This window comes from Balaenoptera physalus, assembly GCF_965194825.1.
Source record: "Balaenoptera physalus genome assembly, chromosome: 15".
NCBI classification, from domain to species: domain Eukaryota; kingdom Metazoa; phylum Chordata; class Mammalia; order Artiodactyla; family Balaenopteridae; genus Balaenoptera; species Balaenoptera physalus.
Window position 1 is genome coordinate 4,136,929 of NC_138894.1, and position 27,583 is coordinate 4,164,511.

Sequence of the window (27,583 nt, forward strand, 5' to 3'; positions counted from 1 at the left end):
GGTGTCTCGATTTCTGAAGAATAAATGATGAAGGAGTTCTTGCAGCTCAGCCGTGTGCCGTGTAAGCTGGTGTGAATGCATGCCCAGTCACGAGTCTTCACCCTGCGGATGGCTGTGAAGGAACGGCCGTGTGCCTGGGGACGTTACCATCACGACTCGTGGGTTTGGGGTTATCCCTCAGAGAACAGGCGGCTAGGACACGGAAAGCTGCACCTGTAAAAGCACTGTTTCTCTCCACGAGATGGGTACAATCCTGGAAAAGCCTTCGGATTGTTCCTTTCTCACTTGGGGGCACTGGTCTCTCTTTGCTCTGAACACTGATCAGTATTTTGAAATGTTTGTTAGCCTTTAGAATAATGGGAACGGAAGTTGAGCAGTTTTCTGTCTCTACTCTAGAATCCGCTAATGCAGCAGAATTCTCTGACCCTGTGCAGGATTGTTAAAAACCTTGCCTTTCTCTAACTCCCACGAGGCCCTTTTCTCAAATCATATTTTTAAAAGAAATACGTGGTTCTTTCTAAAGACCTGCTCTCTCGGGATTGTGCCATTGGTTAGAGGAATTGGAACCATCACTTGGCCCTTGTCCCCCTGGGTCGGTTCGATGTCACCATCCTAGTTAAAATAGCATGAACTGGACTCAGCTGACTTTAGTATTCTCTGGGCAAGACTCTTCAATTTCATGAGCTGGTTTTCTGCTGTCGCTTATCAGGTATCCATGTGGGAGTGGCACGTGGGCTATGGAGCCTTGAGCCCGCGCTCAGAGCTGGAAGGCTCCAGGGGCCCTGGGTACCACCCTTGAGTCACTGCCTGTCACACAGCCGGGGTAACCTGGGCTTCCCCCTCGCCCGCCTATGGAGACCTGGTCCTTTCAACTTTACCCTCTGCCCCTGGTTGGATCCCAAATACACGAGATGTACAAATGTAAACTTGTTGATTTTATTAAAGTTCTTTTAATTCTTTGTCCCTCCTGTAATTGTTTTTTTTTTTTTTTAAGAATTTCACTTTATTTATTTATTTATTTTTGGCTGTGTTGGGTCTTCGTTTCTGTGCGAGGGCTTTCTCTAGTTGCGGCGAGCGAGGCCCACTCTTCATCGCGGTGCGCGGGCTTCTCACTGTCGCGGCCTCTCTTGTTGCGGAGCACAGGCTCCAGATGCGCAGGCTCAGTAATTCTGGCTCACGGGCCCAGTTGCTCCGTGGCATGTGGGATCTTCCCAGACCAGGGCTCGAACCCGTATCCCCTGCATTGGCAGGCAGATTCTCAACCACTGCGCCACCAGGGAAGCCCCTTGTAATCGTTGTTTAAATAAAAGCTATCTTGGTGATGTGATGGTTTCCGCTGGCAGGGCACCTAGCCCAAGGGGCCATAGAACTTAGTCATCTGCCCAGGTGGTGCCTTCCCGCTCCTGCAAGGACTTGCATTGGTCGCTCCTCACACCCTTTGGCGTTGCTTCACTACATTGTAAACAACGCACTTCTGACTGCCTCCTGCATAATCTTAAGGTGCTCCTGGATGTTTGTGGCCTTCAGATTAATCCTGCTCTGCGGAGTTTAACGAAGGAGCTCTCCGGTTACTTCTCCGATATTTCTTCACCTTTTAGCCACATGCTCCCAAGGAAGCCTGCTGCCCTTGGATTTCTAGCCCCGAATATATTCAGGGAATAGAACTTTGTTTAAATCTCACCTTTTAAATTTTAATTCATCCCTTAGAACCCCGTTCACAGCAGGCCTTTGAGAAATCCTGCCAGGTGAATGTCATAGCCCTCTTCCGTGTTCTTTCTTTCCCTGTGGGTACTGCGCTAGCCCGAGGATGGGGTGTGTGCACAGCTGAGCACCTCTGACTACTCTTAGCCCCTGCTCCATGTCGGTCGGGCTGCTCAGCTCCACGTGTGTGTGGGTGTGTACGTGCGTGTGTGTGCCTGCGTGTATGTGCAAGCATGTGGATGTGTGTGTGTGTGTGTGCGCGTGCATATGTGCACGTGTGTGGGTCTGGGATGGTGAGGACTGCCGTCCACCACTTCTTCCAACATGCTAATCAGGGAAGCAGGGAGTTAGACCAGCCCCTGTTTCCTCCCGTCCGGCTTCTTTGTCTGCTGCTGGGAGGAGTCGGGTGCTGTTCCCACACCTGCACTCAGACCTGTGTGGCAGGTCACCTGCAGCAAGGGTTCCCTAATTGCAGGTGGGCAGCTGGCTGTCCCGGCACGTGGCACGTGTGAGCCCCCGGAACCCAGCATCACCTCTGCTCCTCTGACCGTAATTTCATGCAACCACATGCTGGAAACGTGCAGGGGCTGTGCCACCCTCCTGTTTGTGCTCGGTGTAATTTACTGGTATAATTTCCAGGTATCTGGTGTTTGTACAAATACTAGAAAATATGCTGCTTTGTAGCAGCTGACAGAGAAGCTCAGCCATTCCCAACCCGCCTCGGCTGTGCCAGGGTGCACACCCACCGGGCCAGGAGCTGAGGGGCTAAAAGACTCACCTTACCAAGAGCTGTACGCAAGGTGCTGAGGGGGCGGTTTTCCTTTTTCAATCCATGCATTCATTTATTCGTATATTCACTCATTCATTCATTCATTCCACAAGTGTATATTGGAAGCTGCTCCGTGCCAGACATCGTGCTCTGTTCTGCAGAAAAACTGGTGAGAGACACATCTGCTCTCAGCCCTGCTGGAGGTAATGACAGCCCCGGGGGACAAATGCCGGAGGACGCAGTGCCGGTGGACCAGATGCGCGGAGTTGGAGGGAGAGGGCTGCCCTCAGGGTGGGGGGTGAGCGGGCTTATGGCCCCGTGGGGATGGAGAGAAAGAGGATCCAATGACTCTGCAGCCCGGGAAGGCGACAGGGGACAGTGACAGATGAGGCTGGAGGCCGAGGCTTCATCCCGGTTCTGGGCGGAAGAGAAACACGGGTGTCTGTGCTGTAGAGAGACCAGCAGTCCCCCCACCAGGGGCAGCCTCAGCCAACGTGTCCATCTGGTATTGGGTCCATACATCTTGGTCTTTACATGGTTTTTAATTATATGGGAAAGGACTCCCGCCCCCCAAAAAAGAAACAGAATGTTGTGGCCAGTTTATTTGGAGAATCCTTTGTATTAAAATATAGTACATGGAGGGCTTCCCTGGTGGTGCAGTGGTTAAGAATCCGCCTGCCAACGCAGGGGACACGGGTTCGAGCCCTGGTCCGGGAAGATCCCACATGCCGCAGAGCAACTAAGCCCGTGCGCCACAACTACTGAGCCTGCGCTCTAGAGCCCGCAAGCCACAACTACTGAGCCCACGTGCCACAATTACTGAGCCCACGTGCCACAACTACTGAGCCCACGTGCCACAACTACTGAACCCACGTGCCACAACTACTGAAGCCCGCGCGCCTAGAGCCCATGCTCCGCAACAAGAGAAGCCACCGCAATGAGAAGCCTGCGCACTGCAACGAAGAGTAGCCCCTACTCGTCATTAGAGAAAGCCTGCGTGCAGCAACGAAGATCCAATGCAGCCAAAAATAAAATAAATTAATTAAATAAATAAAAAAATTTTTAAATGTTAAAAAATAAAATAAAATATAGTACATGGATAAAAAATTGGAGGTATAGTAAGGCCAACAGATCAGGAGACAATTGCCACTGAAAAGATCGTTTTTATGCTCACGGATCCCGGAGACCCTCCTCACGGGAGGGGGCACACCAACCACATGGGGAAGCACCAGGGCCAGGCAGGAGGCACAGGGCAGGTCGGGGAACGTGGGCAGGAGCCTTTATTGTGGTCTCCAAGGGAAGGAGGGGGTGAGGCGGCTGGGCAGGCTTGGGGCTGGCTAGTTGGAATGATTTCCATGGGCTCTGGGCCCAGGGGCTGTCCCTGGCTGTCTGGCTCTGGCCCCAGGGGATGAGAGCAGGCGGATAGCAGCTCGGGGTGTGAGCGCCCACAGAGGAGGCGGTGGGGTGTGGGCGCTGGTTGGGCTGGTTTGTATTTGAAGGGGCGCTCGCAGGCGAGTTGTTTACTGTCTCCAGGAGCTGGCCAGTCCTGGGAGCGGCAACCTCTCCAGGCTCGGCCAGGGCCCAGATGTCAAAGCATCAGGATACAGAAAATCAAAGACATGGTTAATACAGATTTTCGATTAAACCACTGGGGTGGCCACATTGTACTCTGCTTCCCAGGACAGAGAACTGAACGTGACAAGTTTAACGTACTTCTAACAGCAAGATAGGAAAGGCTGCTCAGAGTAGCACAGGGTGAGGAACAGGAGAGAGGATGGTCTGGAAACCCTTCCCAGGCCCCGCCTGCCAGACGTGTGTTGTGGTCAAAGGGTTTCTCGAGCCTGAGTGACTCAAGTTGGCTTATACTTGCTGTGAATAAGACTTTCAACCCAGATTGGTTTCTGGAGAGGTGTAAGATGCCTTTAATAGTTGTTTCTCTGTATAGCTAGTGTAGAGCACAGGGAACAATACTCAATATTTTGTAATAACGTAGAAGGGAAGAGAATCCGAAGAAGAATGTATAATATATATATATTCTGACTATAACTGAATTGCTGTGCTGTACACCTGAAATTAACATGATATTGTAAATCAACTATACTTCAATTTAAGAAAAGGAAAACATGAAAATATAGTTGTTTCTCATGCTTTTCTGTATATAATTAGTGAATATATATTAATTGGCTGAAGCCTTTGCAGCACTGTCAAACTCTTGAATAATTACTGTCTCCTCCGTCAAACGGCTGTGGGCTTTCTCTCCCGGGCTCCTTCATGTCCCAATTCATAATCCAGCCTTGGCCCAGCCTGTTGGCGGACGACCCGTTGGTGACTGCTGAGAAGAGCTTCACAACCTACTTTAAGAGTTTCCCGAGTTTTTGGTAACTCTCAAGCACAGCTGGTTAGAGAATAAATTGCCATGACCTTTCCGAAAAAACAATTTTATTATGGCATCAAAAGCCACCAATTCCACTTTCATAAGTTTATTTTCGGAAAATAATGAGCAGCTAGGTAGGAAGATTTATGTCAGGGATACTCATTGTAGGATTTTTTTTTTTAATAGTGGAAAACAGAAAAAAACAAAACCAAACAGGGAGTACTTAAGTAACTTAGCTTCTGGTGCAGCCACATAATGGATGACTTCCAGCCACCAGAAATCACTTCAAAACATGAAAAAAAAAAACTACCAAAACACTAAGCTAAGTTGTGGGATAGTATGATCCAAATTTTGCAAAAGAAATACACATTTTTATATGTAAGTTTAAAAAACTAGAATACCTTTAATTTTCTTCATGTGTTTGGGTAAAAAAAAAGTTTTCATTTCTACAAGGAGCAAATTACCTCTATAATAAAAAATCATCAGTAGATAGGATTTTTAGGGAACATTTATTCCTAAGGATGGAAAGTGCTCCATTCTCTTACAGAATCTAAATCTAAACTTTAAGGTATAGCATCACCTCACGTCTAGTTAAGAACTTACCCATATCTGCTTATGGCATCATTTGAGAAGGAAAGATTCAAGGAAAACAGAGCGGGGGGCCGGGGAGTGAAGAGGATGTGGGGGAAGAAGAGGGTCTGTAGGTTCATGTGAAGGTATCATGGAGATTTAGACTCTGGGGACAAAACCCTGGTGGAACCGCACACGTTGGAGAGCGTCTGAGCGGATGCATCTCAGTGGTCCCAGGGCTCCCCGCCGGGAAGGCGGTTTCTGGCGGCCTGGACTGCCTGCTTCCTGAGCGGCCCGGCAAATCCCGTGACAGTCGAAGCGTTGGGGAGACAGAGCCTCCTGCTCCCCACAGAGTTTCTCCCTTCACGCTTTGCAAGCAAATTACGCTTTGCACTTTTCCATATGCATTTATAAAGTTATTCAGTCCTGTTTGTCTTTTATGGTGAGGTGAGTGACCCTTTCTTCATGGTTTAATAAAACATCCGAAGTCTTCATGACACCACAGCAAAGCACCGCAAGGAGGGGAGACTGCAGCAGCATTTCAATGAGGGAGGAAATGAGAAATGAGTCCCCAAAGGACACTTAATAAGGAACAGCAAACCTGTCTTTTCAAAAAATGCTTCTGGAAATGAGCTTGGCTGTTTTTTTCCGGCTGGATGGTTGGCAAAGGGACAGCAGCTGCCAGAGGCAGCAGGAGAGAGCGCTGGGGAGCTGGAACACGCAGATCCCTGCAAGGGACCGGCCTTATTGCCCCGGCCTTGGGGATGGTCAGACGCTTACCTGGACACCTCCAGGCTGAGCTGGCATATCAGCACCCTCGGATTCCTGGTTGCAGAATGTACCGTTCTGGTCACACCTGTGTGTTTCTCATACAGGTGAGTTCTTTCTGTTCCTATCACACTAAGTAGGAAAAATCCCTCTGTGCTGCAGCCCCTCCCTGGTTCCCTCTGAGCCAGGCACTCGGGCACCTCTCCTATTCTTAGATCACCTCGTCCCCGGCTCCTCCAGGAGGAAAGGGCAGAGGGCAGAAGGTAAACCAAGACTGTCTGCTACAGTGCCCTCGCGCGCCTGCCCCAAATAACGTGCGCGCACGAGCACACACCACGCTATTGTGTTCCAACATCCTTTTATTCTTACACAATCCAGATGTAACCACCTCTAGGGTCCCCAGCCCTGTTTCCTTGAGCTGCTCAATCGCCATGGCCTGGCCCCGGCCCACCCTCTGCAGGTCCACCTTGCCATCAGCCACCGGCCTGCACCTTCCAATAGGCGAAGCTTTGAAAGTATACTCTTTCCTTTAACATAATCAAATTCTTGGCAGACTCGGTCTCAATCGCTGTTGATTGTGGTTTTAAATTATAAATTTTGTATCATGGCAAAAGTCATCTCTTTGTGGCTGCAAATTTTCAAACACCTTTTGTGCCTAAAAGGTTAAATGTGGCGACTCTCTTCTCGGCCCAGTCATCAACGCACATGCAATTTCTGTGTCTGGACACACATCCCCAGGCGCTGGGGGCTAGAGGCAAAGAGAGAGGCACCATCTTGGGTTGATTGTGTTTATTTTACATCGAGAAGAGGCTCGGTTATGAAATTTGCACTTAGGACTTAAGAATGTCTGTGTGTGCTAAGATCGCTCACTTTTCAAAATCGTGCAGTCTTGGCAGAAACTGCTGGGAGACCCCCCAGCTCCTCCTCTCCTTCTGTGCTGAGAGCGCCTTGACTGGACACGTGGGCCCCTGACTAGGGACTCAGTCTCCCAGCCTCCTTTGCAGCTGGTGTGATCATGTGACTGGGCTCTGGACCAGGGAAGACCAGGGAAGACCAGGGGAGTGTGGATGTGCCTTATCCCACCCTCCTCCGCACTCTCGCCTCCTGAGGAGCCAGGACACAGACCTGGCTGCGGCCTGCACTGACCCCAGAGGTGAGGACGATGCCCCAGGGACAATGCACACCGAGATGGGCGGGGCCTGAGTCCCGAACAAGCCGGTGGGCAGGGAGCCCACCTCACAGCTGGACTTCCGTGAGAGTGGGCGGGGTTACTTTTTAAGGTTAGCGCTGGGGGGTCTGTTCCAGCAGCTCTGCCCATTTCCCCTGTCCCACTGCCTCCTTCCCGGCCTCCCTCCCGCCTGCATCCCTGCATTCCCGGCTCCGCCACCCAGCTGTCTGCGGCCCTTAGAACCCCCGAGAACAGTGGGGTGTGACCTCGGGCTGTTTCTCCAGCCTGGGAGTAAGGTGGCACTACCCACCCATCCCTTCCCCTAGCAGCCCAGGGGGGCTGACTCACAGCCCTGGGCGCGTTTTGAGTGGAATGAAGTGGTCATTTCAGGCCACCGAGTCCATGCTCCCGGCTTCAGTCGCTGTTGTGTTCTTGTCAGCCGACCCTGAAATTTTACAAGCACATGAAGACAAGGAAAGGACAGGACAGCCAGTTTCTGAAACACGTTTTTACCCTTGCCCCAAGCGGACAAAGCTGGGACGTAAGCAGGTTGACAACACGACTCTAGCGATTACTGCCCCGGTATCTCCAGCCCAGGCGTGGGACTAGATCCTCATATACATTATGTCATGTGTTCCTCTCGGGGGCCTCTGGCTGGGAGTGTCTCCCTCATTTAGGAGGCCAGGAAGCTGGACACAGAACCACTTGCTGGAGGCAAGGCTGCTGACTGCGTGAACAAGGGGAGCATAGCAACGTCGGAAATACTTCACATGGCAGATTTTTAGTCCCAGAGAAAGCGTGTCCTGTTAATCATGTCAGGGGAAACTACGCCGGGGCTCAGAGTAGCCAAGTAGGAACTGATCTAGACTTTGCTCTTCATGTTGGTTGTCAGAATGTCCTAGAGAACCTTTGCCTTTATTTCACCCCAACAGCAGGGGGCCGAGATTCATGGTGACGAGGTAGTGGATTTCCCCGGGTGGTGAGGATTAGGGTGACACTTCTGAGACTTACCGTGTCTCGTTTTCTGAGGCGAGGCTCTCCCACGGGCCGTCACCACCACAGTCACTGCCCAGGACCCCACAGAAACAATTCAGCGCCCAGGGTTTGGGGGAAGTCCAGGGCCAGAGAGAAGATGAAAACGTAATACAGAGAAGCAGTGGTCGCCCTCCAGGCATCAGGGAAGGAGACAAGAACTTGCTATTTATGTAGTATTTTAAGAAGTTCCTTGAAGGCCCAGCGAGGCTGGAGAGAATCAGGAAGTCGGCAGAGTGAAAATCAGAGGTGAAACTAAGTGGCTGGAATTATCTAACAGGGTGGGGAGTTTTTAAAAATGTGGGCGCCCTGTTGTGACCCTCACACTGCTGAATCTCCCATTGTCATCAGTAATGCCCTTTAGTCATTGCAGCTCGGCTAGTGGCTTACAGGTTCTGGACTAGACTTCCCGAAGTGGGTGTATCTCAGGAGGTGTCCGACCCCAGATTCCTGGTGTACTAGTCGTGGCTCTGGCGCTAATTTTGGCAAGAAACACAGTCTTATACACCGAAAGAGCAGTAATACTTTACTTAAAATATATACAAAATTATTACTTTGAAACATATATATTACTATCCAACATACACCATACAACACTGCTTGATGTAAATTTTGGTACCTTCATTCGTTCAGTTTTGTGATTTCTCTTTTACACGAGGCTCCTGAAAAACGTTCATTTAAGAATGCCCACCAGAGGGGAGGTGCCCAGAGGCCTGGTCCCCGTGGTGGTCTGGCTGTGCTCTTGGACACCACTGAGGCTGTGCAACTCTGCCTCGCGGGGGGCACTCGGGACACAGAAGTGAGGGGACCCACCTCAATCAGTCACATGCCATTGACCATCTTCAACCAATCTCTATCTCTCTCCTCTCTCTCCCTCACTCTAGGTATACAATGGTCTGGGGGGTTCTGGGCCTGGGTGTAAAAGGAGGGTGAAGTTGGTGAGAAAAAGTGCCAATTATTTTCTGGAAAAGCCCTCGTCTGGACTTAGGTTAATGTGAATTATGTTATCCTTCTTTTTTGCTTCTGTCACAGGAGGAAAGCATGGGAATGGGGAGCTGGTCTCTTCATACAACCTTGGAAAGGAAATGAGAAGAAAAACACAAAGGGGAGCGTCTGTGCTTGAGTTACAGTTATCCTGAGATAAATCAGACATCTGCCTTTGGGCCCAGCCAGGCGTGATTCATCACCATCCCCTACAGTGCCTTGCATCTCGTAGGCACTTAATAAATGCTCACTGCATGGATGGATAAACGAAGGTAGGGGATCTGGTGACTACAAGTGGAAAATATGCACATGGCAGGGACCTCGGCAGGGATGTGGGAGACCCTCTAGGCCCGCTTCCTCGCTTAGCAGATGGGGAAACCGAGGCCCAGAGAAGTGGGGGTGAAACGAGCAAGGTCACGTGACTAGTTCCTGATGGAGTTAGACTTAGAACCATATTTTCTAAATTTATCCTTAAATTTCCCACTCTCTTCAGATCTGAAGCTGTAAAGAGAGCTCCGTGGACTCAACCGTGTTCCCTGACCTCAGGAAAGCCACCCCCAACATCAGAAGCTCCCAGTGGTAAAGGGGGCCCTGGGAGTAGAGGCTGGGTGTACGAGACAAGCAGCAGGTCCCCTCTAGGCAGCTGCCCTCCTGGGACCCCAATCCTGCCTGGGCTGGGGGACCAAGGTCCTGGGGGGGTGGCCCCGACGGCAGCGGTCAGCCCCCTGCGGCCCTGAGTGAGGTAGAGGAACACAGAGGTCAGTGGGAGCGGGTCGTTGCGTCCCCGCCGCAGGTCCTGGGACGGGGTGATGCGGCAGCCTCAGCGCGTCGAGAGGAACATGTAGACAAAGCCCCCGACCGCTTCCGGGGCTGAAAGCAAGTCGCCACAAGTACTTGCTGAAAAGATGGATCACAGGAGAAGGAGTGTGGTTCCCGCTCACGGGGAAAAATGGAATGAGGACAAGGGCGGCCCGGGGACCAGAGGCGAGAGAGAGGGAAGGGGCAGGCGCTGTCAGGCAGGCAGGGAGGTGACAGGCTTCAGGGTGAGGGGCCGGGTGGGCCGGTCCAGGGGGGAGGGTTGAGGATGTGCGCTGGGGTGGGCTTGTCATTTCAGCTGAGCGGCCCCCGAACATTCTCTGGGCTTCAAGCCACCAAGGCCTCCCATGTGTCACACGGGGGCAGCTGAAAAGCCCGGGGGCTCCTCTGCTTCCCGCGTGATTTTGGTTTATAGAACGGACGATTTGGCATCGTCCAAAATGCACATCTGACCGATGTAAAGAACCTGGCATGTTTCCACAACGTACGCCACAGACACAGACGCCTCTGAAGAATGCTGGCGCCCAATACAGTGCCTGATGACCCAGAGATGAACCTACTTGGGCTTCTCACGTCAGAACATGGCACCACGGCTGCCTCCGAGGCAGATCTTGAGAGAGCCCTTCAGACAGAGCCTTCCTCCTGCCCCGCAGCCAACCTCCCTCCCTGCTCCCCTCGCCTCCCTAACGTTGGGCCCGACTCCTTCATCACCCACCCGTTTCCCCTTTTGTCGTGACTGCCGTCCAGTTTTCATCAGACCCGCAGGGAGAAACAAAAATAATTCATCGTGCCAACCTGGGAGCCGCAGCTCACCCGGTAACAAATGAGTCCCTTTGTGCTTAAGAGGCCCCCCCAGGTGCTGACTGCACGGAAGTCCCAGGAAGCCGAGCGGGGGGCAGGGGGCTCACCGCCACCCCCTCCCTACACGGCGGACTGGTTTTCGGCGCACGCGTAGACGGTGCTCGGCTGGATTCGCCTCCGGATCCGCTCAGGCACTTTGGGGAGGATCTGGAAGGTCTGGGGCAGCAGCTCCAGGCAGGCCTCGCGGAACTTCTTGATTCGCCAGCAGTAGACGATGGGGTTGAAGACGGACTTGAGGTAGCTGAGCCCTAGGATGCAAGAGCTGGTGGCGTAGAACGAGGGGCCGCAGTAGAACCTCCGGCTGAACACCGACAGCAGGCTGTAGACGGAGTGCGGCAGCCAGCACAGCGAGAAGCCCACGAAGAGGATCAGGATGGTGGTGAAGGCCTTGGTTTTGAAGCTCAGGTCCAGGCTGACCTGCTGCTGCCGCTGGAGCCGCCGCAGGCCGGCGCGGGGCAGCCGCCGCAGGTCCAGGCTGTCCGACTGGTTGTGCACGCGCACGGCGTTCTTGCGCACCGTGTGCAGGATGCCCAGGTAGGAGCCGAGCATCACGGCGAAGGGCGCGAAGAAGGCGGCGCCCAGCAGCGCCAGCACGTAGGCGCGGCCGGCCGGCAGTTCGGTGTAGCCCAGCACGCACTGCGGGGCCCGCGCCGGCACCTCCACCAGCGGCCAGGCGGCCAGCGACGGGGCCGAGACGCAGAAGGACAGCGCCCAGGACGCGGCGATGATCACCTTGGCCCTGCGGGGGTTCAGCCTGTCCTGGCGCTGGACGATGATGAGGAAGCGGTCCACGCTGATGATGAGCAGGATGGCCACGCCCTCCAGGACGAAGAACCAGTAGAGCGCGGCTGAGAGACGGCAGAAGGCGTCCCCGAAGTGCCAGCGGACGGTGACGAGGGTGACGGCGGTGAAGGGCATGCAGCACAAGGACAGCATGATGTCCGAGAAGGCCAGCGTGGCCAGCAGCAGGTTGATGGCGGAGCGCATGGCCGGCCTCTGGTACACGATGACGCAGACCACGGCGTTGCCGAGAAGCCCCACCACGATCATCAGCGTCATGAGGGCCGCCAGGGACATCCTGAGGGGCGCCGGCGGGGCGGGGGGCCCGGGGTCTGCCGCGTGGCTCCCGTTGGGCAGCGGGTGTTCGTAGGTCTCGATGGACGAGCGGTTACAGGCCATAGTGGAGGGCAGCCTGGAGCTGGGGCAGAAGGGAGAGGAAGGGGCCTCAGCGCCTCGGGGGCTGCAGCGACCGCCCGGTTGTCTTGGATCTGGAGGGCGCTGCAAGGGCTGGGAGGAGCCTCCCTCTTCGGGAGCAACTGGCTGGGACCCGCGATTCATCCATCACAGCCTCCGCATCTCCGTGACAACCGACTGTGTCCTCAGCTTTCTACTTGGACGCTCTCAGGGGCCTGGAGCAAAGAAGCACGAAAGAGAACGGGGTTAGACCTTCCAAGCGCGGGTTGGATAGAGCAGTTTTTGCCTTTTACAGGTATTTTGAACATCAGAGTGGCGATGACTCACTTACCACGTGGCACAAGGCTTGGTCTTCACAAATACGCCGAGCCTTGTCACATCACCCAGGAAACCTGATTAGACCCACCTTGTGGGGGACCAGACTTTGTCATCAACATTGCCATAATCAGCATGTATTTTATAACTTGAATTACAAACAGCCTGATCCAGTGACGCTGTGGACAAGGCAACCCCCCGTAGAAAGCCAGCTCCATGAGGGCAGGGTTTGGTCTGTGTTGTTCGCTGTGTCCCCAGGGACAAGATGCTCAACAGAAATTTTGTGGAGTAAATAAACGGTAGTTGATGCCGCTGCTATTTAAGTGTGGAGTCACGTGCAGTTGTAAGAAATAATCCAGCAAGATCCCAGGTACCCTTCCCCCAATTTCCCCTAGTGGTAACACTTTGGATAACTGCAGTGCTGCTAGACTGCTAGAATGTTACTTTTGGAAACGCTGATGGAAAGGAGGACACTCTCCCCCCAGATAAACCCTTTTAAAGGGTGCTATTGGGGCTTCCCTGATGGACAGTGGTTAAGAATCCGCCTGCCAATGCAGGCGACACGGGTTCAATCCCTGGTCCAGGAAGACTACATGCCGCGGAGCAAGTAAGCCCGTGCGCCACGACTACCGAGCCTGCGCTCTAGAGCCCGGGAGCCACAACTACTGAGCCCGTGTGCCACATCTATTGAAGCCTGCATTCTAGAGCCCATGAGCCACAACTACTGAGCCCGTGTGCCATGTCTACTGAAGCCCACACGCCTAGAGCCCGTGCTCCGCAGCAAGAGAAGCCACCGCAATGAGAAGCCCGTGCACCACAACGAAGATCGAACACAGCCAAAAATTAAAAAAAAAAAAAAAAAAGGATGCTGTTATCTTTCATTTCGTGTTTCTTTCATGGGTGTGGCAAGGATGGGGTTCTGTAGCTCAGTCCAAAGTCAGCTTGCTGAGCAGGTGAAATCCACCACTTTCCCATCACTGGGCGCCTCCGGAAGGCTGCTTAACCTCTGCTGGTGTGACCTCCTCGTCTGTAACATACAAATTCCAAAGCTTCCCACTGAGCGATGACTTGGCAGGCTGTCCACTTGAGGCGGAAAGAATGTCCTTGCAGAGACTGGGAGACATCGCTCCTTCTGGCATTCAGCATTGCTGGGGTTAGCTTGGAAGTGGATTTGATTCTGTTCCTTCACAGGTGACAAGTTATTGCCTCTTGAAGGCTGGATATTTTCTTTCTGAAAAATGTTTACAAGGCAGTGTCTAGATAGGAGTCTTTTCTTGTTTGCCGTGCTGGGTACTCAGAGGGCCTTTCAAATCCAAAGCCACGTGCCCCTCAACTCTGGGAAAGTTTCTTTTTTCACGTCTTTGCTAGTTTTCTCCCTTTTGATCTTTGTGGAGAATACTTAACAGGTAGATGCTGGACATCACTGACTGGGCCTTAATTTTTCTTTTCTTTTCCCTTATTTTTAAAAAAATTTTTCATTGAAATATAGTTGATTTACAATGTTGTGTTCCCTTGTGTGTGTGTGTGTGTTTTTAATTTGTCTGCTTTGGACTCTTTTTTACACTGTGCTCTGAAGGGGTTTTTAACTTTGTGTTTAGTCCTATTTAATTTCTGACTCTGGCAGTCATGTTTTTAAATCTCAGAGTGTTCCTGTCTTCTGTGTCTTTTGTGCAGCTCTTCACGAGTTGAGGGATGTACTCTCAAAACTCTCCAGGTTCCTAGAGGTGGTATTTTAAGTTCTCTTTTTTTCTGAACTTTTTCTGGCTCCTCTGGAGTCAGGGCCTCAGTTTCTCTTTAAGACTGCTGGTCCTCCTCACGCTAGTGATCCTGAGTCCTGATTCTGCCGCATCCCCAGGGCAGGGGGGCCACTGGGGGCAGTCTCCCGCCCACCCTCTCACTGTGTGGTGTGCCCCGGGGGTGGTCCAGTGCGGGCGGGCCTTGCATCAGGGTGCACGGGCGCGGAGCCAGCCCCAGGCTGAGGGCTTCCCGTGCTGGGAAGAGGAGGGCTGCCCTCTGGGACCATAAACCTTCATGACCGTCAAGTGCACGGTCAGTACATTCACTGCAGTCTTCTACTCTTTGCCTAAAGGAGGAGAGATAAATATCTATCACTTGACTTCACATAGGTTGGACCACCCCTTTTAAAAAAGTGGTTTGAGTGGGTCTCTGTTTTTCCAGTGAAGATGTTAAATAAGTATTTCACATAATTTGTAAGGATTATACCAACCTCATGACTCATCTTTAAGAAGTGCTGGGGCTTCCCTGGTGGCGCAGTGGTTAAGAATCCGCCTGCCAATGCAGGGGACACGGGTTCGAGCCCTGGTCCGGGAAGATCCCACATGCCACGGAGCAACTAAGCCCGTGCACCACAACTACTGAGCCTGCGCTCTAGAGCCTGTGAGCCACAACTACTGAGCCCACGTACCACAACTACTGAAGCCCGTGCGCCTAGAGCCCGTGCTCCACAACAAGAGAAGCTGCCACAATGAGAAGCCCGTGCACCACAATTAGAGAAAGCCTGCGCGCAGCAACGAAGACTCAACACAGCCAAAAATAAATAAATTTAAAAAAAGAAAGAAGTGCTAAGTATATAATAGGGTGTAAGAACCCAGCCCAGGATTCAGACGGATCCTACCAATGGATGATTTTATTTCTTAATTTCTCTAAGTCTTTGTTTCTTCATCTGTAAAGTGGGGATAACAACAGTGCCCCCCGGGGAGGGTTATTAGGGGAAGCACAGGAGGGGACGGGCCCACAGTGCTGGAAGCACGGCAAGCAGTGCACCGAGCTAGCTGCTCATTTGTTTTCTTTTCGTACCTGAGCTTTATTGAGATACTGTTGACATATAACATATGTAAGTCTAAGGTGTACAATGTGATGATTTGATACACGTGTAATATTGAGAAATGATGACCACAATAAACTTAGCTAACAGCTCCATGCCCTCATGTAATTATCTTTCTTTTGGTGTGTATGTGGTGGTGACATTTAAGATTTACCTTCTTAACAAGTTTCAAGTGTATAATACAGTCTTGTGAATTGCACTCACCATGCGGGGCATTATTCACAATAGCCAAGACATGGAAACAAGCCAACTGCCCATTGGTGGATGAATGGATAAAGAAATTGTGGTGTATATATACAATGGAAGAAGCTTTAGAATTATTAACAAATATATCATTTGGTATATACTTTGTTTAAAAATTACCTAAAGGTATAATACAATTTTAAAAATGTAAGAATCCAATGAACTAACAGTTTGACTAAATTTTCTTTTTACAGGCCCAATCGTTATTTCCTTTGAGAAATAAATGTTTCATAATTTCAATAAAAAGAATGTTGCAGTAGAGAAGGTAGGTGACTAGAGTGGCCATGGAACCAGGAGGCTGGGCAAGCAGCTTCGGGCCACACCAGGCCCCCGGGAAAGTCCCACTAGCCACGGGGAGGGATCACGCGGGCAGTGACCAGCTTGGGCTGGTGCAGGCAGTGCCCACCAGGAGCCAAAAGAACATGCGTGACCGAGTGGAGATTCCTGCCGCAGGTGGTGGTCCGGGAACGAAAGCATTCGAAGGAGACTGGAATGGTTTCTTCTTTCCTCCACCTCCTGCCAGAGACAAACGGTGTGAGCCGGGTGAGTATCAGACCTATAGAAGCTTCCAAAGACACCTCAGCTGATGCTTCTCTTTTTTTGGAAGCCCTCCTGCTTTCCACTTACTCATGCCTACTTCTTCCTCTGTGCTGGCAAGAAGCATCTCTTTTTCCAAGTTTCTTAGAGTCGTCCTTATCATAGAGATCTCAAGTTGAAGGGCTGGGGTGATGTAGGAATCTAGGAGGCCTCAGACCACTTAGTCTAAAGGCTCTGCGGGTGGCAACGTCTTGGTGACATTAGCTCAGGTCCACCCAGCCCCCGGTGCTCCAGGTGTAGACCCTGCCTTGGCCGAGCATGCCCGGAACGAGTTCATCTCTGTGGTGGGAATAGTCATCCAGACTCGTGGAGGCTGAGCTGTATAATCAGAGATCTGGTGTGTTATTTTATAAGTGAGAAGTATCTCTCTGCAGACGACAAATGCTTGTGTTAGCACGATACAATACTTCTGTGCCTCAGTTTTCCAATCTGTGAAATGGAGATAACTACACATCTACCCCCAGGGTTGTAAAAACATTTGCAAGACCTGGTACAAAGAAGGGCATTAGTAAATAATCAACTAGTAGTTAATACATTAATCCACATCCCTCATTGTTTCAAGTTTATGGATTTCTGTCTCTTGGATTACAGAGCAAGAACCATGACAGGCGTGCATGAAGCCCTCATGGATTAAGTCCTTCTTGGAGCACAGAATAAGGGGTCACTGAGTAAAAGACACACCCTTGTGTGTCCATGTGTCTGTCACTCCTGGCGGAACCCTTCACCTGCTCCCTTCTCTGCGCTGTAAGAGCGGAACTTCCCTACAACATAATTACAGGGGGTGATTTCATGCTTAACCAAAAGAACAGATGGTGCAAGGAATTTTTTTTTTTAATGTGTGTCTTGAGGTTGAATCAGATTAAAATTGTTTGGGCTTCTGGGCAACAACTTGTCTCTGATATTTTAATTTAGCGTTTTGGTCACGGTCCTGTTGCTAATACCCAAATCAACAGCACTTTTCTTACCAAGCGCTCGGGCATACTAAAGATCGAAGTGAGAGGTAACAGGCGAACAGGAAATGTTCCGGTACCTTCTTTAGTCTGACCCAGCACTACCGCCTCTCTGGCGGTTTTCACTCGGAGGGGTGGGATTGTGATGGGAATTATAAGCCAAGGAAGAAGCGAGTTGGGAACGGAACCATTTCAAGGTACTTACTGTAGTTCCCATGCCATCAATCCCACCTTGGAGCTGGGCGGTCGTACAGGTGTTGAAGATAAATAAGCATCTTGAACTGAGCTTTAATTTATGAGCTAAGGGGAAGAGACCGGCCTGTGCTGTGGTGTCAGCAGGGGTCCGCTGACCCTGTGCTCAATGGACCGTGTCTGCACAAAGAATGGAGGGAGCTTTCGGCCGTGCAAAGGGAGGAAACACTGCCATCTGTACACTGAACTGACCACGGCATTGTCTAACGCCCCTTCTGCCACTCCTGCGGCCCTGCCGCTGCTCTGCGCGGAGAGCTGGCCCTGCCCGCCATCCACGTGTGCGCTCAGATGCATCCACGAGCAGCTCACCTTCGCAAAAGTAGTGCCAGGTAGAGCCAAGGCCCGAGGCTGGTCTCCGGTGCTGAGGCTCCGAAAGAGGGGCCCGACGTTGGTAGGACCAGAGCGAGAGTGAACGCAGTTTCTTGTCCGTGATGCTGACGAGCACAGAGAAAAGACAAACAATGCCTCCACCGGACCAGCCAAGATGAGATGCAGAGAGCCCTTAGGTGAGCGCACACCTTCCAGGAGGTGACGGTGGAGGGTGGTCATCTGTGAGGGTGAGGGAAGGTGTCTTTCTCTGCTCCGTAAATATGACAGCTCTGCGGGGGACCACCCGGTGGTACCCTGTGGGGTTACCTGGGCCAGGGGCCGCTGCAGGATGCTGGGAGGGCCTGGGACCTGCCCTGCCTGCCTGCCTCCTTCCCTCCCTTCCCTCCCTCCCTCCCTCCCTCCTTCCTTCCTTCCTCCCTCCCTCCCTCCTTCTCTCCCTCCCTCCCTCCCTCCTTCTCTCTCTGTCTCCCTCCCCTCCCATCCCCTTCTCCTCTCTGTCTATCTCTGTGTGTGTGTCTGTCCGTCTCTCTCTTTTCTAGCTTTTAAAACTTTTTATGACGGTATATTGCAAGCCTATAGAAAAGTAGAAAAATTAGTATAACAGAGCCCCATTTGGCCAAGCTTTTGAGATATGTTTTTCCCATTTCCTTCCATTGAAGTGGGAGCAGCTCTGCACGTCCTTGTCACCAAACACCTCCTTTCGTGGCTTTTTTTTTTTTAATTATTTTAATTATTTTATTTATTTATTATTTTCGGCTGCGTTGGGTCTTTGTTGCTGTGCACAGGCTTTCTCTAGTTGTGGCGAGCAGGGGCTACTCTTCTTGCGGAACATGGGCTCTAGGTGCGCAGGCTTCAGTAGTTGTGGTGCGTGGGCTTCAGTAGTTGTGGCTCGCGGGCTCAGTAGCTGTGGCTCACAGGCTCTAGAGCACAGGCTCAGTAGTTGTGGCGCACAGACTTAGTTGCTCCGTGGCATGTGGGATCTTCCTGGACCAGGGCTCAAACCCGTGTCCCCTGCATGGCAGGCGGATTCTTAACCACTGCGCCACCAGGGAAGCCCCTGTCCTGGCTTTTGTTTCCAATGTAAAACCCGGAGATTCTGCTGGGTTTTCTTGGAGAGAGGAGAGCAGGCTGAGAGGCAGAGGAGTGTCCTGATAGACAAGGAGAGGAACGCCAGCCCAGGAGAGGTTCCTAGGGGACAGGGCCGGCGGGGAGTGGGTGCACGGAGGGCTAGGGGTTCTAGAACCTCTCCGAGCTGCTCCAAGGATTTGACCGTCCTAGTAACGATGGTCCTGCAGCCAGCGATCAGTCCCTGATAGGATGTCACTGACTGTATTGCAAACGTGTAGCTTCAGGTGACAGATCTCCTCTTAGCTGGTAACATGCAGCTCTGAAGGGACAAAGTCTGAAATGTTTTTCTTCCTTTTCCATTTTCAAAGTCCGACATGAAGAGACCATCCAGGCTGTAACCTGAGATGGAGCTCGCTAGAACCCAGAGGGGGACGGAACGCAGTGTGCAGGCAGAAGCCCGTGGACGGGGCGGAGGGTTGCTGGGAGGGCAGCAGGGCCGGGCAGAGGGCAGAGCTGAGCCAGGGGAAGACTTCCTGGCAACTGGCAGGCTAAGCACCAGCATGGGTTCTCAGTGGAGGCGCTTATCTCTTTCCCTGTTGCCCCTAAAACAGAATGGCCTGAAGGCAGGTCCACATGGAGGCAGCAGGGTGTGTCATCACCTGTGTTGTCTGAAAAAAACAATGCACAACTTAAACGTCGAGAGTTATGTTTTATTTGGTGGACAAAACTGAGGACTTAAGGCCGGGACACAGCATCTCAGATCACTCCGAGGGACGGCTCCGAAGAGGCAAGGGGACGGGGGGGGGGCGGCCAGGATATATGGGAGTTTTTGTGACACAGACCAAGTAGTTGGAACATCAGAGGGTTACTGTTAATTAAAGAAAACCGGACATCTCAAGTGAAGGAATTTAGCGCTTTTCTCTGTATGGGAAGATGCAAGAGTCTTGACTCACTGAAATCATTCCTTTGATCTGCACCTCAGCCATCTGGGGCCAGTATCCTGTGCTCTCTCATCCTGAGTCTCCTCAGGGCTCACCACTGGGGCAGCTGTAATGTGATGGTTCAGTAAACAAACATCCTTTGTTTACTGACGTGGCAGGTGCACTTGTAGTTCACACGTTTGAGGTCGGCGCAGCCCAGAAAGCCCGCGTCACTGTTGTGCGTTCAGGGAAATGACGGCCCCTCCCCACACGATGGCAACAGCAGCTGTTCCCCCATCTTCAGACCCCACCTGCTGTCTCCTCGCGGCTCCCCTGTGCATCTCTGTGTCCTCTGAGCAAAGGCCGGCGCTGGCCTTCCTGGGGCTGTGCCCTGGGTGCCTGGAGAGTGTCCCTGGGGTGGGACCACCGCCCACTTCGAAGAACAAACCCTCAAAGCACTGGGTCGGGGACCAAGCCCTTCTTAGGGAACTATTTTCCAGAAATACTAAAGTCAAGTCCTCACTACACACAGGCACATCTACATTTTACTTCACAGACTTAGAAATATGTACTTAATCTCCAAGAGAATTTGCCATCTCTTCTGGTGGGAAACTTGGTGGACTCTTTCTCTGAAGTTGTGGTTATTGCTTCAGGTAACCAATTGGCGTCTGAGACATTGGACTTTTAATTCTTACTACGGAAAAACACAGTGGTTCACAAACACCCAACCTAGGGAAGGAAGTCGGTGTGGGCAGATGGAGAAGTTTGCTGTGGAAACAGCTTGACTCTGTCCTTACCTGCAGCCACGTCACCTGCCTTTCTGATACAGACTCTCAAACAGATGGCATATTCCAATTTCAATAACTTTATTGGCAATGAAACAATATGCAAGAGCCGCCAAAAGTAATTCATCAATAGCTGTGCTTAGAAACAGGTGTTGGGCTACTTGTCTCAACTTTTAAGAAAAGTGAGCTGAGAGAGACCAGATTGTTTGATTTCTCAAGTCAGGCAAGACTCCTGGGGGGAAGTTTTTCAAATAGAACAGAATTGGGGAGTCTTTTAAGGAAGCACATCTTTACTATTTTTAGCTACACCTGAAATGTATTGTGGGCGCGTTACTGCCGGCTGGGCTCGGTCCTAGCTCGGTGGTTCTCTGAACCTGCGTCAGCATCACATAGGAACTTGTTAAAAATGCAGATTATCAGGGCCACCCAGACCTACTGAGTCAGAACCCTGGGGATGGGGCCCAGGAAGCTGTGTTTTAACCAGCGCCCCAGGAGATTTGAAGTTCTCAGTTGTGGGAGCTACTGACACAGCCTACCCGCTGGAACCCTGCCATTGACTCGGTTTTACAGACAGAAGTTCTTGACCTAGAAATTCGTAAAAAGACACACCTGCCTTGGGACCCAGGAGGACTGGTTTAACCCTGGACTGTGCCACTCCTGTAAGATGTAAGTGAGAGTTCATGGCAGTCTTTTATATTTGCAACAAGTTAGTATTTCGGGGCAAGAGCGACAGAAACAGAAGAAGGAAGAAAAGTGGCTCAGAGGCTCCATAGGACCAGCGAGGGCCAGAGTGCGGTGGGAGCACGGCAGCCGTGGACAGGCCCCAGGACCCCGGCTGCCCTCGGGCTCATATGACCTGCACAGGTGAGCTCTCACAGGTGCTTCTGGAGTGATGTGGGTGAGTTCTCCTTGTCCCCCCAAAGTTAAACTCTGCTGGCTGGAGAGAATGTAGGATTCAACGCTACATTGGCGGGAGACGCAGGGTAGCCCCGGGATTCGGCCGCTGTCCAGCCTGTTGAATACGTGGTGCCACCCCCATGATACGTACAGAAAACATCCATATGGCCCCGTGGAGTGACCAGGCTCGGGGCCTGAGAGGGTTAAAGCCTCGACATGCCCGCAGCCCATCCTACGGAACTAGCTTTCAGGATTCTATGAGTAGACAGGGGCTAAGACACGCTGAATTTTTGTTCTGACCAAAGAAACAGTAATAACACCTAGTATCTGGATAAAACTTTAAAATATTCAAAATGTTCCCAGAATGTGCTCTTTATTTCCTTCTCACAGCCACCCGATGATACGTTCATATTCCCATTTACGGATGAGGAAACAATCAATACATGAAGTGATTTGCTTGAGGTGACACAAGTGGGCAGAGGGGCTCCGGTCACTTGTCGCCTCCTCTCAGGCCCTGAGGCTTCCTCTGTCCTGGGGGCCTGGTCAGTGGTACCCACTCAGGGTGCAGGTGGGTTTCATCGTGTGGACAAATTCCTTTCTACAGACTCAGATGCCGACTCGGATACACTGACTGCCCACACTTGCTCTGGTTACAAGAAAGAATAGTTGGTAATATAAGTCCTTCTGAAAAGTCCAAAGAACCCACCCAACCTTCACCAAATACCTGTTTTTTGCATCTTTATGTTCCCCTCTTTCTTTAGAGGAGGCCGAAGCATATGGCTCACGTTAGGGACCTTAGTTTCCAAGTGAATCCTTGAAAATTGTATTTGTGCATGTCACTGTTAAAAGGCAACTTTTCCCCCTTTCTGAACTAGTTTAGAGGTGTTGCGTCTAAGGTGGAGTTTTTAAAGTCCCGGAATCATGTATGAAGATTTTGCTAGAGGCACAAAGCCTACGGTGCTTGTTTAAAAATAGTTGATGTTTTAATGAAATCTGAGACACTTAGCACTTTTTCAAGATGCTAAAAAATAAGACCTGCCAAGGTCAAGTTTCTCCAGGTAGAACATGTGACGTCCCAAGCAGCCTGTCTGGGGCTCCAAGACAGCCCACCCCGGGGCTCCCAGCACAGCTGCACCTCCTTTAAATTCGAGGAACCCCGGGTGCCGGCCCCTCAGACTTCTCAGCCTTGCAGCCTTGCTGCTTTGCAAAACCTTTTCCCTCCTCCAAAATCACATCTGCAGGTGCCCATCCCTCCGCTTTAACTTGGCTTTCTCAAAAACTATTTTTAAACTCTTTTTTGGTACCTTTGCAATTTTTCTAACATTTTAATACCCCTATTCTGAAAAACGAAAACCCTGACTCTGATCAAAATATGCTTTTTCATTTGTAGTAAAGAAAACAGACACAGCTGATGTATTCGATTAAAATGATTTTTGATGATATTTTAATGTTTTTAACAGCTTTATTGAAACACAATTTACATATGACAAAACCTGCCCATCGTAAGTTTACAATTCAATGAATTTTATACAATTTATACTGTTGGGCAACTGTCACCACAATCCACCTTCAGAACGTTTCCATGGCCCCCAAAAAGACCCCTTGTGTCTGTTTGCAGGCAACTGGTTGCATTTTTTTTTTTTTTTAGAAATTCAAATAGGAATTATTTATTTATTTTTGGCTGTGTTGGGTCTTCGTTTCTGTGTGAGGGCTTTCTCTAGTTGCGGCGAGCGGGGGCCACTCTTCATCGCGGTGCGCGGGCCTCTCACTATCATGGCCTCTCTTGTTGCGGAGCACAGGCTCCAGACGCGCAGGCTCAGTAGTTGTGGCTCACGGGCCCAGTTGCTCCGCAGCATGTGGGATCTTCCCGGACCAGGGCTCGAACCCGTGTCCCCTGCATTGTCAGGCAGATTCTCAACCACTGCACCACCAGGGAAGCCCTGGTTGCATTTTTAATAGTGCCTTTGTTTTTGTTTTTGTTTTTTAGCTGCACTGCACAGCTTGCGGGATCTTAGTTCCCCGACCAGGGATGGAACCTGTGACCTTGGCTGTAAAAGCATGGAGTCCTAACCACTGGACCACCAGGGAACTCCGGATTTTAATAGTGTTTTAAATTTCCAAAAAAGAGTTCCTAATACCGCCCAAGGACTTGACAGTTGTATGGAGGGCTGTTAATCTGGCAGCCCCGCCCTGACATTTTCCCCTGGGTCCCCAGCAGGAGGAGGGAAGTGGTATTGAAATTTGTGATAAAGATGAAATAGCATTGGAATCATTTTAGTCCTTCAGCCCGGGCCCATGTGGATATTCGTGACTCCGAGTGAACAAGCATCAGTTGGGCAGCGAGCAGGGCAAGCTTAACTCCTTCACCCCTATACCTGCAGCAAACCCCTGCCCAACCTAGAGTCACGATGGACCAGTGAAGCACAGCAGGCCGTGGCGCTGGGCTGGTCAGGGAGCTCCAGATCCAAACCACCGTCCTGCCTCTGCTTCCCAGCCTTGGAACTTGAGGACCGTTTGCAATTCTTCTTCTTCTTCTTTCTTCTTCTTCCTCTTCTTCTTCCTCTTCTTCCTCCTCCTCCTCCTCCTCCTCTTTTCTTCTTTTCTTCTCCTTCTCCTTCTCCTTCTTCTTCACCAACCCCACAGGGTGGCAGCAAAGATTAAACAGCATCTTGCAAGTCACTAGGCGAGCGGAGGGACGGGCCTTCATCAGGGCAGAGGGCAAGTTCAGAGGCATCATGCAGCAGAGCTACTCGGGAAACACCTGCCTGGCCCTCCAGGAGGCGGATCCGGTGTGGACGGCCCCGCAGGGCACAGGGGAGCGAGGGGCTGGATGGAGAAATGGCCGCTCGTGCTCGGTCGAATTCCTGTTCTGGAGAAACATTGTCAAGAGGAAGCTACACTCCCCGAAGCCCCGTCAGACCCAAGATCGTTACCGCTTCCAGATCAACTGTCCTGCATTGTGTTCAATACTATCCACGGTCCCTCCGAGCATCTGGAATGACTTGTTCAGACTTGTTTCATTTACGACGCGTTACAGTTTAATTGTCACATTAAAAGAATTGACCTAGAAATTCCACCTCCAGGAATTGGTTCTAGGGAAACAATTATTGATGGTCACAAAGATTTGGCCACACGAATGCTTAGGGCAGTGTTGTTTCTAAGAGGGAGACCGAGTGTAAGTTCAGTGACAGGAAGGCAGTCAGGAGACGCAGGGCCTGTAGTCGCAGCTCTGGGTTAAATGTTGACTCTGCTCTTGGTGAGCCTCTTGGCCTCAGTTTCCTCATCTGCAGAATGGGCAAATGAGATTCCCTCCCTCACGTGCTCTGGCAGGAGCAGCACCGTGCATGCGACCCGGTGCGCACTGGGCACAGGCTTCTGCTTTGCCTACGACGTCCTACAACAGAATTGTGTCCCGCAGCAAAAGTAACCCTGCAGGCCGGTGCTCAGCAGCGCGGAAAGATGTTCACGGGATAGCAAGGGGGAAATGAAGGTTAGAGCATAGTTTGTAGAGTTTGAACCCTCGCTAATAAATGCACGCGTTAAAAACGAGCATGGGAAGTAAGCGCATGTTTGCATTGGTCTCTCTGGCAACTTCCCTGCCTCCACCCCTCCCCCTGCAGCCCCCCCTCCCCCTGCAGGCCCTCCCACCCCAGCGCAGCAGCCAGGATTCCTGGGGAAAAGGGAGTCAGAGCAAGTCATTCTTGTGCATCTCCACTGGCTCCAAACTCACTTGGAAATGGGCATGAAAGCCGAACTTGTTCATGGGGAGCCCACTGTGGTGGTCTCCCAGCCCTAACCTCCCTCTGTGACACCCACAGTCTCCCCTGCTCCCGCCCCTGCCCCTCACACTGGTTTCCCTGCTGTGCCTACTTGGTGTCCTCTGTCTGGAATGTTCTCCCCCTCCTTCCCCACCTCCTGCAAGTGCTTCTTCAAAAGCCCATCTCAGTGTGTCCTTCCCTGCTCACTGGTGATGACAACCGTCCCACGGAGAGCTCAGCCTGCACCCTCCTCCTGGCCCTTGTCCCTGACATGCAGGACCCTGCCCTCGCTCGTCCTCGTTTATCTCCAGCACTTACGGCAGCTTCTGGAACTTAGGGGCTGCTCCTCAACATTCATCGAGCGAATGAATGCTTTGACTTTTCTTCCATCGCGCACCTATACGTTCTAAGCTTTCTGCAGTTAACATAACTTATTTTTTTTCATAAAAAGGTCAATTTTTAAAAAATGAGTATATAACTGATTCACTTTGCTGTACACCTGAAACTAACACAACATTGTAAATCAACTATACTCCAATATAAAAATTTTTTTAAATGAGTAGCATTTTATACGTATGCCTCAATTTTACACCATTTCGGTTTTGAACTCAAGATTCATGGATGTGATGGGCAAGGGTGGAAAACAGACAGTGAGACGGAGGCGGGGAGAGGGAACAGGCAGAACCCACTATTTCAGGCCATTTCCTAGATGGCAGGCAAATCCTTTGCTAAATCAAAGGGCTGGAATTTAATACGACTCCTTATCAAGAAAGGCAACTTACTAATTTAAACCCAGGGCCAGAATATTTCCATTCCAGCTGCTACAACTTCTAATAATTCCCAACATCTTTTTATTGTTCAGGATTTTAATAACATCAAACACATCTTCCCCAGCACGAGGAACACATTTAGTTCAAAAACAGCCAAGCTGGAAAACATTTGAAACGCACAGCCAAGCCACAGGGCAACTGGGCCCACAGGTCAGTGGTGTCCACGTGGGCTTGCCCCACAGTTAGCCAGGAGAAGAGGTTCGTTTGCCATAAGGGAGGCTCGGTTCAGGTTTCTTGGGATAATGCTTAACGATCCACTCGAACATACAGGCCTGTTCTGTGTTAAGCTCCTCGGGTAATATTACCCAGAGGTCTGGAGTGTCTGGAAGATGATGACTTGATTCTTACTTGGGGACAAAGATGGTGCTCGAGCAGGAACTGTGGGCGTCCCAGGGTCTGTCCTTGCTGTTTCCCCACACTCTCCCTAAGAGATCACTTCTCTTCCAAGATTCCAAACACCCCCAAGACACTGCTCAGACCCAGTTCCGCAAGCCAGATCCGGCTCCCTTTCTTGACTCCCAGGGTCCACGGAAGATCAGCTCTTGGCTATTTCACACCCAGCGTACCTGAATCGGAACTCAGCGTCTTCACCCCCAGTGGGGCCCTCCCCCATCACCCCGCATCCCCAAAACCAACCCCCCTAGCCCTCCAGTTACCGAAGCAGAATCTGGAGTCAAACTTGACCCCTCCCTGCCCCTCATTCCGTGCCTCCAAACAATCATCTACTCTCTTAAGAACCTCAGAACTCAACCCACTTTTCTCTGTCCACACTGCCACTGCTCCAGTTTGGGTGCTGCCATCTCTCAACCAGGTCACAGCCACCTACCGGCCCCAGGGTACCCCTCCCCTGCCCACCACAGCCCTCCCTCTGCTGCCACTGGAGTATCTCCCCACGAAGGAAACCAGACCAGGTTGCTCTTGGCTTAAAGCCCATCAACCGCTTCCTACCGACCTTGGGATGAAGTCCAGTCTCCCTGCCCGGACTTACAAGGGTGTGTGGAGACTCACCCTGTGAAGGTTGTGAAATCAGCTTGGGGGTCATAACCAGGACTGACAAAATTAGAATAAGGTGGAAATGGAGCTCTTCATGCAGGGTAAGGGGAGTATTGCTGGTGACTGTTGGGTCATACTGACATGTGTGTCCTGAGCTATGACGTTACATGCATTTCTCACTGTGGGTTGTAGTTGAAGACTGGTTTGGAAAACGCTAGTGGGGACTTCCCTGGTGGCGCAGTGGTGAAGAATCTGCCTGCCAACGCAGGGGACACGGGTTCGAGCCCTGGCCCGGGAAAATCCCACAGACCGTGGAGCAACTAAGCCCATGCACCACAACTGCTGAGTCTGTGCTCTAGAGCCTGCGAGCCACAACTACTGAGCCTGCGTGCCACAGCTACTGAGCCCATGTGCTGCAACTACTGAAGCCCACGTGCCTAGAGCCCATGCTCTGCAACAAGAGAAGCCACCGCAATGAGAAGCCTGCGCACCGCAACGAAGAGTAGCGCCTGCCTGCCGCAACTAGAGAAAGCCCGCGTGCAGCAACGAAGACCCAACGCAGC

The 27,583-nt window shown here is 51.4% G+C and overlaps 1 protein-coding gene across 4 annotated transcripts in view; it reads right to left on the reverse strand.

Moving 5' to 3' along the window:
* Window positions 1-8,895: 8,895 nt before the first annotated feature.
* Window positions 8,896-27,583, reverse strand: part of GPR45 (G protein-coupled receptor 45) — a 96,795-nt gene continuing 78,107 nt past the window's right edge. For 3 of the 4 annotated variants that reach the window (XM_082426387.1, XM_082426388.1, XM_082426389.1), the window contains one exon: window positions 8,896-12,452. In XM_082426387.1, the coding sequence (XP_082282513.1) occupies window positions 11,104-12,381 (1,278 nt within the window). In that variant the 5' untranslated portion in view covers window positions 12,382-12,452 and the 3' untranslated portion in view covers window positions 8,896-11,103. Of the gene's footprint in view, window positions 12,453-13,556; window positions 14,594-27,583 lie in introns of those variants that run through there. The other variant, XM_082426390.1, reaches the window with a different exon arrangement.